Source organism: Pagrus major, chromosome 3 (genome assembly GCF_040436345.1).
Source record: "Pagrus major chromosome 3, Pma_NU_1.0".
In the NCBI taxonomy this organism is placed as follows: domain Eukaryota; kingdom Metazoa; phylum Chordata; class Actinopteri; order Spariformes; family Sparidae; genus Pagrus; species Pagrus major.
This window is the reverse complement of record NC_133217.1, coordinates 22,511,362-22,524,827: the sequence shown is the minus strand read 5'-3', so window position 1 is coordinate 22,524,827 and position 13,466 is coordinate 22,511,362. Positions and strand designations below refer to the sequence as shown.

General features: G+C 46.7%; 2 protein-coding genes across 2 annotated transcripts in view; both read right to left on the bottom strand.

The window, feature by feature from the left end:
- The window catches only part of arhgef2a (Rho guanine nucleotide exchange factor (GEF) 2a), a 48,597-nt gene extending 47,143 nt beyond the window's left edge, over nucleotides 1–1,454 (bottom strand). The window contains exon 1 of the mRNA XM_073463310.1: nucleotides 1,364–1,454. Coding sequence (XP_073319411.1) covers nucleotides 1,364–1,426 — 63 coding nt within the window. The 5' untranslated portion in view covers nucleotides 1,427–1,454. The remainder of the gene's footprint in view (nucleotides 1–1,363) is intronic.
- Nucleotides 1–13,466, bottom strand: part of LOC140993880 (homeodomain-interacting protein kinase 1-like) — a 318,372-nt gene that overhangs the window by 115,504 nt on the left and 189,402 nt on the right. The window lies entirely within an intron of this gene.

Here is a 13,466-nt window from a genome sequence, read left to right as displayed (position 1 = left end):
TAACATTGGCTAACTTGACTGAGATGTCAACAAAAAGGTCTGCCTGGTTTCTTGAGGCAGACAGTGAATGGTTTGTGCATCACACTTAAAAGGAAAGGTGTATTTCTCAAAATTATTTTTCTAGGTTATTCCCAAAACACCTTAATAGTCTTTCCAACACGCCCTAATGAATACAAGGTGGAGTAACTGACGATAACTCTAGCTTTTTATTAAATTAGCTAACGTTACTACTTTCTAAGTAAGCTAGTAACTCCAACAGTAACTACATGCGTCCATCACATTACCTCCTTCTTTCCCATTTTTCATCCTCTTCTCTTCTTCTTTTTCTTCCCTGGGCACCAGAGGGATCTGGTCTGTTTGACATGATTGTTGATCAGCTGTTGTACATGTCACGTTTCAGTCACAGGTAACCTCCAGTGTGTTGACGGTGCTGAGTAAGTCTAATTGGGAGAGGCGTGATGCGCCGTTTGATGCTGCAAGAAACTTAGTAAATAGGGCCAGCAAATGTGTCAGGATGGCCGTGGCCCCCCCTGGCCCCCTCCTGGTGGTGCCATTGGAGCAAGTGATGGAATGTCACAGCTTAGGGTCCTAATATACTGTCAGTAGGAGTCACTGAAACCAATGGCAGGAGATGTGCAGCTGATGGCTCACAAGAAATGTAAATAGAGTGACCTTAGTCCCCATCTATTTTGTGCGACCCTCTTGGATGCGCATCTTGCAATTGAAAATACTTTACATCTGCAATTGTAGTCTGCTGCAAAAGCCTCAGTGCATCCAGCCTTGGGTGCTTTATATATTTATTTATACACATTTTTGAGGCCTACAACATTCTAAGAAAGCAGTAACATCACACACACCCACTGCCATTTCTATGGCAACAGTTGCTATAGTCAAATATCCAGTGAGCAGCACACTCTGTACAAGCAAACATACATCAGCATTACCACCTACATTCACAAATATATAAAGACATCTTCTGTATATCTACATTAGAACTGATGTGGACTGATGTAACTATATCAAGGCCCATGGCCTGAGAGGCCTGTGCCCCAGCACCAAAGAGGAAATGTTTCATGGCTGAAGGTACAAAAACAGGGAGTGACTAACATATATGAGAAGAGGAAGTGACAAAGACAGAGAAACAAAGAAAAAAAAAAAACGTCTTAGTAGTAATCTCTACTTTTCTGCAATAGTATTGTATAGTCAGTAGGTTAACCCTTTGCTTTAATCTATTAAGTCACAAAATTGTATGTAAAAGTGGTAGTTGTTTCCTATTTAAAAACGGTGTGGTTGTCAGAAGCTGAAGCCAGTGCCGGGTGTTATGTCTCTGTCAGTCTCAATCATGAACATAGTGCCAACTCACCCGCAGGTTGATCTCCCTCATCCTCTCTTGCCGCAGCTTCGACAGATTGGCAACTCTGGACATTGTGACAGCTGTATTTTCTCACAATGACAGATTCAAACGGCAGTCAGCAAGTCAGAAATTAAAATATCCAATATTAACGTTTGTACACTTCTCTGTGGAGCCCTCAGATCCCTACCAAAGAGGAAAAAACTAAAAAATATTTCCTCACCGGCCAACTGCAATGTGCTTCTGCTTCTAGTGAAGTGGCTGTTCCTGTGAGAAATCTGACTTCTGAATCATCACCGCCCCCTCACACGCACACACACACGCACACACACACACACACACACACACACATACAGGCACACACAGCATTCAGCTGTCTGTGAATGCTTGGTATAGACTATTATTTGCTCTTGCTACATCCCAATATGAAACCATTTACTAAATGTCCACATTTAAGAGTAGCTATTCACAGAGACCAGTGAGAAGAAGAAAACAGTGAAAGATGTGTATTATCTTGTCAGATTATCAAAACATTCCTAGCACATATATTACATTTATGTTTGAGAGCATGGGTCTGATGTACTGTAACAATAACAGAATCTCAAACTGAAACACAAGCATCCAAACGTATGTAGCTCCTATATTTGATAGGAGAGCAGCTTATTTATGAAACATATCTTCCCTGACAAGTGAGTGGATTTTATGTTGTTGTACAGTCAAAAATATTAGGGGTAATGCACCTAGATCTAGTGTCAGGTCATCACCATGCGGATTCATTGGAGCTGCTGTACAAGCTATTCACAGGGGATGTTTGGAAAGAAGAAAATTATTAGTCTTTATGCTGATTCTTCAGGAAGTGCCAAAGGGGCTTGTTCAACATTACCAGAAAGCTCATCCTTTCTATGGTCTAAACCTGTGTTGCCACTGGTTACCACTTGGCTACTGAGATTAGACACCTCAACTGCTTGTGTGTGTGTAAGCATGCCTTTGTTTGTGTGGACTTCCCTTGTGATAAGGGAAGAGGACCGCAGTGTGGCAGGAAATATTTCGACACAGTGCCAAGCGTAGTCTTGACACACACTGTCAAAAATGAAACGGATGCACATATTCACAATGAGTGCATTCACAAGTCATGCTGACTTTGGTAATCCTCTGACTTTTCATCTAGCACCATCACAAGGTCAAAACTGCAGTTTGTCTGCTCAATATCTACGTTAACCATGTCATTGTGATGCCATTATATGTATTGAGTACAACACTCTGCAACTGGATATTGGACTTCCTCACAAACAGATCCAGGAGGGTTCAGATTGGCAGTCACACCTCCTATACGTTAGAGCTCAACACCGGAGGGCCCCAGGGCTGTGTGCTAAGCCCCCTCCTGTTCACACTGTACACCCAAGACTGCACTCCCAGACATCAGGAGAACTCAACAACGATGAGAGTTCATATTGGGAGGAAATCAACAATCTTGCAGAGTGGTGCACAGAGAACAATCAATGGTTGTATTTTATTTTAGAGTACACTAATAAGATGTAATCAGCTGTACCTTTTGTCAAATTAGACGATGCTATGGTCTTTATTAGACAGTTAACATACACAGTTATATGCTAAGTAATCTAATAAAAATGTAATAAGCCATCATTTGTATCAAATTAGGCAGAAATTTGAATTCTTTATTCTTTATGTAAGGGATAATGTATAGTTCAGAGGTTGTTATGGAGAAATAAACCCTGACAGGTTGTAAGGTTCCATACAACCTGAAGGGGTTTATTTCTCCATAACAACCGACTAACTATACATTATCCCGCTTATTACACGGCTTACGAGTGAAATAAATAATAAATAATCACCCACAATGATTCAGCAGCGACAAGGATTGGTCGGTAAAGTTTTCACTTTCACTTTCACTTTCAAGGCCGGTGTTGTGCCAGAAAACTACTGCTTGCCAGAAAACGACTGCTTGCCAAAAAATGACTAACGACTAACTAACTAACGACTAACCCCATGGGTGTTCCCGTTGGGGATTCGTTTTTTGGCAAGCAGTCGTTTTCTGGCACGACACCGGCCTGAGAGAGGAGCTGGACAGCGGTGCTTTTTATGCTGTGGTTGGTGTAACGCGGATCAGAGCGCCGTCCCTAGCAACGGTCTGTTATACTTGACGACGGTCATTATACAGAAATAACGGACCGTAGAACGCAGCGGTGGACCAATCAGAGAGCAGCATTCAATAGAGCCGTGTAATAAGGAGAAATAAACCCCTTCAGGTTGTATGGAACCCCTCAGTTCTAAATGACTGTATACTTAACTACCCTCAAGTTTACAAATACATCTTACATGTGATTGAGAGAGGTGAACTGTTATTAGTTAGTTTCAGGCTTTGGTACATTCTTACTGACCATGTACTTTCAGTTGGCCAAGCACTTAACGCACTGAAGGGGATCGGGGTGATCCACACTGGTGTCACATTCGAGAACATAATGACGGTGAACCTCCAAGTACGACCCTTCAAAGTCAAGCTGATAGACTTTGGTGGGGCCATTGCCAGGTCAGAAGCCAGACAGGGCATCTGTCTGCAACCACTTTGTGTTCAATAAGGTGGATTATTTTAATTATTATACTGAAGTGAGTTAGCAGTTGATCAGTTTTATCATGAAGAAACATCTGTATGCTTCCTCCCTGTAACATGTTGTTTCCATGTGCTCACTTTCTGAAATATGACAATATAAATAAATAAACATCCTGTGTAATGTTTCTCTTCCACATTCAGGTCCCCAGAAATTATTTTGGGCCTTCCATTTTCTGAGGCCATTGATATGTGGTCCTTGGGCCTCTGTGATGCTAACGATGGTCTGCTGCGATGTCCAGTGCGTAGGAAGATCTGACCACTCAGACCCATCATCAGCAGCATCAAATCAGTTACCCAATACAGATCCAAGCACTTAGCTAGTATCCTAGCTTTTTTGGTCAGTCAACACCACATCAAAAACTCACAGAATTTTGCCAACGAGGTGAGATAAATAACACTGGACCCAGTAGAAACAATGGTTTCTTATGATGTCACCTCACTTTTTACATGCATTCCCACTCAAGAAGCAGTTAATACGATGAAGAAATGCCTGCTATAAGACAGCACTCTGTCCAGCAGGATCAACTTAACCCCAGACCACATTTGTGCCTTACTTGACCTCTGTCTGATGACCACTACCGGCCAACCTCTAGATGGAACAAGTTGAGAGCAGAGCCTTGATCACCTTCACAGGAACTGCTCCTAGCCACTGGTGCAGGTATGTGGATGACACCTGGGTCAAAATCAGAACAAGGGAAGTGGAAGCCTTCACAGAATATATTAATGCTGTGGACAATAACATCAAGTTCACACAGGAAGATGTCAGAGGAGTCTGCCCTTCTTGGAACAGAAGCACATCAGGGGAGCACTTAAAACCTGTGGCTACCAAAACTGGACCTTTGTCAAATCCATTAAAAGATCCAGAACAGACGGAGAGGAGGAGACGGAAAAAAGTAACAACATTTTCATTCCCTTGCATGAACATCTGAGAAACTCGGAGGATTAATAAACTTGTTTTATAAACATCATATCCCGGTTCACTTTAAACATAGCAACAAGCTGAGACAGAAACTTGTCCATCCTAAGGACAAAACACCCAGGCATAAACAGAGTAATGTAGTTTATGCTGTTCAATGCAGCCAGGAATGCACAGATTTGTACATTGGGGAGACAAAACAACCCCTCCATAAATGAATGGCGCAACACAGGAGGGCCAACTCCTCAGGTCAAGACTCTGCTGTCCACTTACATCTGAAGGAAAAAATCATTCCTTTGAGGACAACAATGTAAACATCTTGGCCAGAGAAGACAGATGGTTTGAAAGAGGAGTAAAAGAATCCATCTTTGTCAAACTGGAATGACCATCCTTGAACAGAGGAGGTGGCCTCCCCAGCTTAACAACCATTCACGGCTGTGCTCACCTAGCCCACATGAAGGCCGGTTGGGTCAATGACCCACAAGTGGCCATAACAACTCTGAAACTCAGAGCTCACACATGTCCTTAATAACTCTGTAAGCCTGCAACTTCCCTCCAGTTAGTTATAACTAAGTCCAGTTGCCTAACATATAGCTCTTAGAATTACCATGACCTGGATGACTGAGAAGCTTCATCATCACGTCAGGAATAACATTCTAACTTTTTGTGTGTTTAGTTTTCAGTCTGTGCTGAACAAGACGTCCCTGGGTTAAAGCGAGCCTACTCCGGGTTCCTCTGGTCCTTCCGTTTTTATTTGTAACATTCAAAACCCCCCAAAATTCAGGCTATGCTTCATGGGCAGCAGCAATGTCTAAAATAGCATCTCCCTTTTTTTCACCTCCCCCTGCTTCCTTTAACATCTTGAAGCATGCAGCTTTCATCTTGAATGAAACAGGTTTACAGACCATCACACCTTCCATTTCACGTGACTTGTAGAAGGTCAGATGAAGTGGAGGGTAGATAAGGTCAAGAACTAGATAACTTCTTTCCTTCAAAATGAATGCCATTAATGGAGCTTACTCATAGTGGGTATTTGACATAAAAAGTCAAAATGCCCGCTGTGGGAAACGTCTGGGCCACATGGAAGCGCAGTGTTTACCACTGTGGCCTTAGCGATGGTCAGGGTTGGATTACCAGCATCAGTCATTGCTGTGTGGAGTTACTTGACTCCCTGGGTTAGAATGGGTTTACTCTGGGTTGCTCAGGTTTCCCCAACATTACATTTGTAACATAAAAATAGCTAACAAGGCCATTTAAGGCAGAAGCGATGACTAAATTACTCCCTCTTTTTTCCCTGTGTTGGCATGGGTTTACTGCTGATGCTCCAGTTTCCTCCCACTGTTTCCTGTAATGGATGAATTAAGAGCCAGACTGGCCTTCCATTGGGACATTAAAAATTGTAATGCCCTTGTCTTCACGGAGAAGTGGCTGTATCCCTCGGTCCCTGACTCGGCCATTATACACACAGCGCTCGATGTTTCGTTGTGTGTGTCATTGACAAACAGAAAACTTTACAACCAGAGGCATCTTTTATCATGCCTGGTGATTTTAACAAAGCCAACCTGAGGAAAGTCTTGCCGAAATATCACCAGCATGTGAAGTTTCAAACTCGCTGTGTTAACGTCCTCGACTATGTTGGGACCGCCCACATGGTTCTGACATCAGATCTGCCCGCATGTAGCTCAACGCTTAAATGCGGCCTCCTTGCACTAATGAAGCCTGGTAAACTGTCACACCGCGGTGAGGGGTGTCTCGTCTTGGGGTTTTGTCTTGTGAATTTCATGTTTTATTTTGAAAAGTAACTCTCCTCTCGTTTCAGGTCACTTGCCCTTCCTCTTGTGTCACTGGTCTGACGTCTCCCCTAATCCCTGATTGTTTTCACCTGGTCCCCAATTATCCTCTTGTGCTTATAGTCTGCGTCTGCCCCTTGTCTTGTGCCAGAGTATCATGTTCGTTCGTGTGTCTCCAGCTCCCATGTTCCATGTCCTCGTCAAGTGTTCTTCATCAGAGTCAAAGTTGGTATTCTTGTTTTTCTTTCCTCCTCTTAAGAAGAGTGATTTTGTGTTGTAGTTTTTTCCAAAGCAGTATTAAGCTAGTCTTGATTTATAGCCTTTTGTTTCCCTCTGTTGGAGTGGTTTTTTGTTCATAGTTTTTTATTTTGTTTCCTAGAAATAGAGTAGACTAATTTTTGTAATCTCCGAACCTCCCATGTGTGGAGCGCTTTTTGTTGTTTAAATTTTCATAGCTAAGAATCCTCGTCAGAGAAGATCAGTTTTGTCAGCCTCTTTTGTTTCCTCTTCGGAGTGATTTTCTGTTTTTCTTTTTGCTTGTTCTCCCTGTCATTTACCCAGAGAAGTTAGAGTTTATAGCTGGTTTGTTTATCACTCCTTCTTAAGAGCCGTGAAGCAATTCATAGAAATAAAACCTGCTTGATCTGCATATTCCTCTGCATCTGAGTCCTCCTTTTAGTCCAGGCCTGACAGTATACTCTGGCCAGTATGGACTCAGCAGAGGCAGAACAGCTGACAGGGCTCTTGCAAGCTCAGGAAGCCCGCATCTCCCGGCAGGAAGAGTTCCAGACGGCGATGGCTGCGCATATGGGTCAACTCACGTCCCAACTACACGAGCTGATTTCGCAATTTCCTCGACCCACCACCCCGGCTCCCGTAACCGCTCCGCCCACGCCCCATGTCGGAGCAGGAAGTAAATTGGCTCCACCAGCGCAGTATTCAGGTGAACCAGGACTATGCAAGACATTTCTCATAGACTGCTCAATTCACTTCGAATTAACCCCCCATGCTTTCCCTACTGATCGGTCGAAGATCGCATTCATGATCTCGCACCTGACTGGGCGAGCCAAAGCCTGGGCATCGGCGGAGTGGGGCCGGTGTTCTCCGATCTGCAGCTCCCTCACAGATTTCCAGGCGGCATTAAAACGGACCTTTGATCCCGTGACGGACGACCGGGAGAAAGCACAGGAGCTGAGTGGGCTGAGACAAGGCAGCGACTCCGTGTGTGATTACGCCATCCGTTTCCGCACTCTTTCTGCAGAAAGCGGGTGGAACTCCACGGCTCTCTATGATGTGTTTTTAAAGGGGCTGGCAGCCCCGATCCAAGATCTCCTGGTTCCTCTAGATTTACCCGCAGGCTTGGACGATCTTATCGCTCTCGCTATCCGGACGGAACAGCTCAGACGACACCGGAGCGACAGGACTGCGATGACCGGAGGAGCCCCGCCCTCGCAAACACAGAGCTGGCCAGCTCTCCACCGCTCCCCGTCGGAGCCGCGTAATCACCCCCCTGCGGAGGAAGTGGGGGACCCCATGCAGCTGGGCAGAGCCAGACTGACACCAGAGGAGCGACGGAGACGACAATTGGAGGGAAGGTGCTTCTACTGCGGGGAGGCGGGTCACCTCGTCACAGCCTGCCCAGCCAAGCGACCCAAGACGGTGAGTCAAATCACGGCTTCAGGCCCCGTCACACGCACTCTCACCAAAGTCAAGTTATTGCATCACACTGTCACCAATCTTGGGGCACTCATAGACTCAGGAGCAGATGAGAGTTTGATGGACTGGGGTTTAGCCAAAGAATTGGACATAAGATCGGAACTGTTAGCTAAGCCCATCAGGGCCCGAGCTCTAGATGGGAAAGAACTGTTCTCCATCACCCATATCACTGAACCACTCCACATGCAGATTAAGGACCACAAGGAGCATATTCGCTTCTACTTATTCAAAGCATCCACTCACACTCTGATATTGGGACAACCGTGGCTTTTTCGCCACAACCCCCAGATAAACTGGAGGTCTGGAGAAATCCAAGGATGCGGGGAGGATTGTATTAAAGACTGTTTTTTTTTGTCCAGCCCAGAGCAATGAGGTAGCAGAAGTTAACCTGTTTTCTGTCAACCCTGCCACAGAAGCCGAGTATCCGGACCTAAACTCGGTGCCTTCCTGCTACCACCAGCTCCGTGAGGTGTTTAGTAAGACCAAAGCCATGTCTCTTCCCCCACACCGCCCATACGACTGCGCCATTGACCTTCTTCCAGGTTCCACCATACCTAAGGGCCGCCTGTACTCTGTCTCCGGACCGGAGAGAGAGGCCATGAGAGAATACCTCACTACCTCTATAAAGGCGGGTCTAATCCGTCCCTCGTCGTCACCAGCAGGCGCCGGATTCTTTTTTGTGGACAAAAAAGATGGGTCCCTAAGACCGTGCATAGACTATAGTCCTCTTAATGACATTACAATAAAGAACCGCTACCCTCTCCCTCTCATGACTTCTGTTTTTGACCAACTCCAGCAGGCTAAGGTGTTCACCAAGTTAGATCTCCGTAATGCCTATCACCTGATTCGCATAAGAGAGGGGGACGAGTGGAAGACCGGATTTAACACCCCTAGTGGTCACTATGAGTATCTGGTCATGCCATTTGGACTCACCAACGCCCCTGCCGTCTTCCAAGCCATGATTAATGATGTATTGAGAGATTTCCTTGACCTTTTTGTCTACGTGTATTTAGACGACATCTTAATTTACTCCCCAGACATTGACACACACCAAGACCACGTGACCAGAGTTCTGAAAAGACTGTTAGAGAACCATCTGTATGTCAAAGCAGAGAAAAGTGTGTTTCATGCCGACACCGTCTCCTTCCTGGGCTTCATTGTAGCCCCTGGAAGAGTACAGATGGACCCGGCTAAAATTAGCGCTGTAGCTGAGTGGCCTACACCAGATAGCCGCAAGAAGGTTCAGCAGTTCTTGGGATTTGCTAACTTTTACAGGCGGTTTATCAGAGGCTTTAGCGCAATAGCTGCTCCCCTCCATGCTCTTACCTCCACCCAGGTGCAGTTCCGCTGGTCGCCAGAGGCAGAGAGGGCTTTCCAGGACCTCAAGAAGCGTTTCACTTCGGCTCCCATCCTCACCATGCCTGATCCACAACGCCAGTTTGTGGTAGAAGTGGACGCCTCCAATGAAGGGGTTGGAGCCATCCTCTCTCAACGCTCGGAACAGGATGGTAAAATGCACCCCTGCGCCTTCCTGTCACGTCGACTGTCCAAGGCTGAACGAAACTATGATGTCGGTAATCGGGAGCTGTTGGCGGTGAAACTCGCCCTAGAGGAGTGGAGACATTGGCTGGAGGGGGCCAACCATCCATTCATAGTCTGGACGGACCATAAGAACTTAGAGTATATCAAAAAAGCTAAGAGGCTCAATTCTCGCCAGGCCAGGTGGGCGCTGTTCTTTAACCGCTTTTCCTTTTCCCTCTCTTACAGGCCGGGGTCCCGGAACGTCAAGCCAGACGTCCTCTCTCGACTATTCGACCCCGAGCCTGTTGCCAAGAAACCTGAGACCATCCTCCCACTAACCCGTGTGGTTGGAGCGGTGACTTGGCAGATAGAAGATGAGGTGAAGCAGGCTAATGGTGGAGACCCGTCACCTAGTGGGTGCCCAGATAATCGCTTGTTTGTCCCCGTTGAGTTGCGCCCACAGGTGATCCACTGGGCTCACACCTCACTGCTTTCATGCCATCCGGGAGTTCGGAGGACGATGTTCGCCATCTCTCGGCGGTTCTGGTGGCCATCCATGGAGCCGGAGGTTCGGTAGTACGTGGAGGCATGTTCGGTCTGTGCTCGAAACAAGACGTCCTCCGGGACCCGCATGGGCCTACTGCAGCCACTCCCTATCCCCTCCAGACCGTGGTCCGACATATCCATGGACTTCGTCACGGGGCTCCCGGTATATCAAGGTAATACCACGGTCCTCACAGTGGTGGACCGGTTTTCCAAGATGGTCAGATTCATTGCCCTGCCTAAGCTGCCCTCCGCCAAGGAGATGGCAGAAATCATGATGACCAGTGTTTTCAGGGTTCATGGATTCCCTAAGGACATCGTCTCTGACCGGGGGCCCCAGTTCGTGTCCCGGTTCTGGAGGGAGTTTTGCGGGCTCATTGGAGCGAAGGCCAGCCTGACCTCGGGGTACCACCCGGAGGCTAACGGCCAGACCGAACGCCTAAACCAACAACTGGAAACCGGCCTCCGGTGCCTGGTCTCCCAGAACCCCTCAACATGGAGCAAACACCTGGTCTGGGTTGAGTATGCGCATAATTCATTGCCAACATCTGCCACAGGTTTCTCTCCCTTTAAATGTGCTTATGGTTTTCAACCCCCAGTCTTTCCAGACAATGAGTTGGAGGCATCGGTCCCCTCCGCCCATGCCATGGTCCGACGTTGCCGCCGCATCTGGGCAGCAGCCCGCCAGGTGCTGATCCGACAGGGAGATCGGGTCAAGAAGGCGGCAGACCGAAAGAGACGGCCGGCTCCCGCATATCAGCCCGGACAGAGAGTGTGGCTCTCAGCCAAGGACTTGCACCTGAAAGTTCCCTCCAAGAAGCTGGCACCAAGGTTCGTGGGTCCGTTTCCTGTCACCCGAGTCATTGGCCCCGCAGCAGTACGCCTCCGTCTGCCTCGGTCCCTCCGCGTACACCCGACCTTCCATGTCAGCCAGGTGAAACCATTCAAGGAGAGTCCTATGGTTCCAGCCGCCACGCCCCCACCGCCACCCGAGGTAGTCGATGGGGGCCCGGTGTACAAGGTTAAGCAGTTGTTGGCGGTACGCAACCGGGGCCGAGGCAGACAGTACTTAGTGGACTGGGTAGGTTACGGACCGGAGGAGAGACAGTGGGTCCCCTCTCGACACATCATGGACCCCACCCTCATTGATGACTTTCATAGAGACCATCCTGAACAGTCTGGGCCGTCAGGAGTCGGCCCTAGAGGGAGGGGTACTGTCACACCGCGGTGAGGGGTGTCTCGTCTTGGGGTTTTGTCTTGTGAATTTCATGTTTTATTTTGAAAAGTAACTCTCCTCTTGTTTCAGGTCACTTGCCCTTCCTCTTGTGTCACTGGTCTGACGTCTCCCCTAATCCCTGATTGTTTTCACCTGGTCCCCAATTATCCTCTTGTGCTTATAGTCTGCGTCTGCCCCTTGTCTTGTGCCAGAGTATCATGTTCGTTCGTGTGTCTCCAGCTCCCATGTTCCATGTCCTCGTCAAGTGTTCTTCATCAGAGTCAAAGTTGGTATTCTTGTTTTTCTTTCCTCCTCTTAAGAAGAGTGATTTTGTGTTGTAGTTTTTTCCAAAGCAGTATTAAGCTAGTCTTGATTTATAGCCTTTTGTTTCCCTCTGTTGGAGTGGTTTTTTGTTCATAGTTTTTTATTTTGTTTCCTAGAAATAGAGTAGACTAATTTTTGTAATCTCCGAACCTCCCATGTGTGGAGCGCTTTTTGTTGTTTAAATTTTCATAGCTAAGAATCCTCGTCAGAGTAGATCAGTTTTGTCAGCCTCTTTTGTTTCCTCTTCGGAGTGATTTTCTGTTTTTCTTTTTGCTTGTTCTCCCTGTCATTTACCCAGAGAAGTTAGAGTTTATAGCTGGTTTGTTTATCACTCCTTCTTAAGAGCCGTGAAGCAATTCATAGAAATAAAACCTGCTTGATCTGCATATTCCTCTGCATCTGAGTCCTCCTTTTAGTCCAGGCCTGACATAAACAAAGGAAAGTGCACCAACCCTAATGTCCAGTAGGTGGCGCCTGCTTGTCACAATTCCCCCAGGTTGGAAAACTCCCATCTCCCATTGTCTGTGAGCGCACCTGAATGCATCGGTTCCGCCGCCACCGGAGGAGATAAATACAGGTGTAGACTCATTTCATAGCAGTCCCAGAGTTATGTGTTGCTGGAAGCATCAGCTCTCGCCTATGCAACCATTACTCAAAGGGAGCATACAGACGTCTGGATTTTACCCGCCTAGGCTGAAGTCTTTCATCTCGCTGTTTACCAAACACGCTCCGGATCCAGAAAAGAGGCTGTGCAACCAGCCTCTTTCCCCGCCTGCAGAAGGAGGATTTTTCCACTTTGCCCGTTTTCTTAACACATCGACTACGCTGTTTTAACAGCCAACGCAGGACGCTGCAACCGCCTTTAATCCACGCCGAGGAAGCGAGCTGGATTAAGGAAGACACAACAACAAGTGAGGCTTAATTAGTGTCTGGGCAGATACTATAAGTTAACATACAAATAAACTTGTGAAGCCAGATCAGACAGGTTTCATTATTAACTGGCAGGGGGTTGACAATGTTAGAAGAGCACTGAATCTGCATGCAATTGCAGCTAAAAGAGACACCCCGTCAATGCTTCTCAGTTTAGATGCTGAGAAAGCATTTGATAGGGTCCACTGAACCTTCCTTCAACAGACCTCTGTCACATGGGCTTTAATGACACATTTGTTAATTGGATTAAGATATTTTATAAAAATCCCAGGTCTAGAGTTAGAGTTAATGGGCACTGCTCCAACTTTTTCGCCCTGGGATGAGGTATGCAGCAGGGATACTCTTTGTCACCCTCTTTATTTGCACTGAGCATTGAACCATTGGCTGAACTAATAAGAAAGAATCCCCTCATACATGGTATATCTGATAAGGGACAGGTTCAACACAAATTGGCACTATTTGCAGATGACATACTTTTATTATTAGAAAACCCCATAGCATCTGTCCCTGCCCTCCTGGATAGTCTTAAT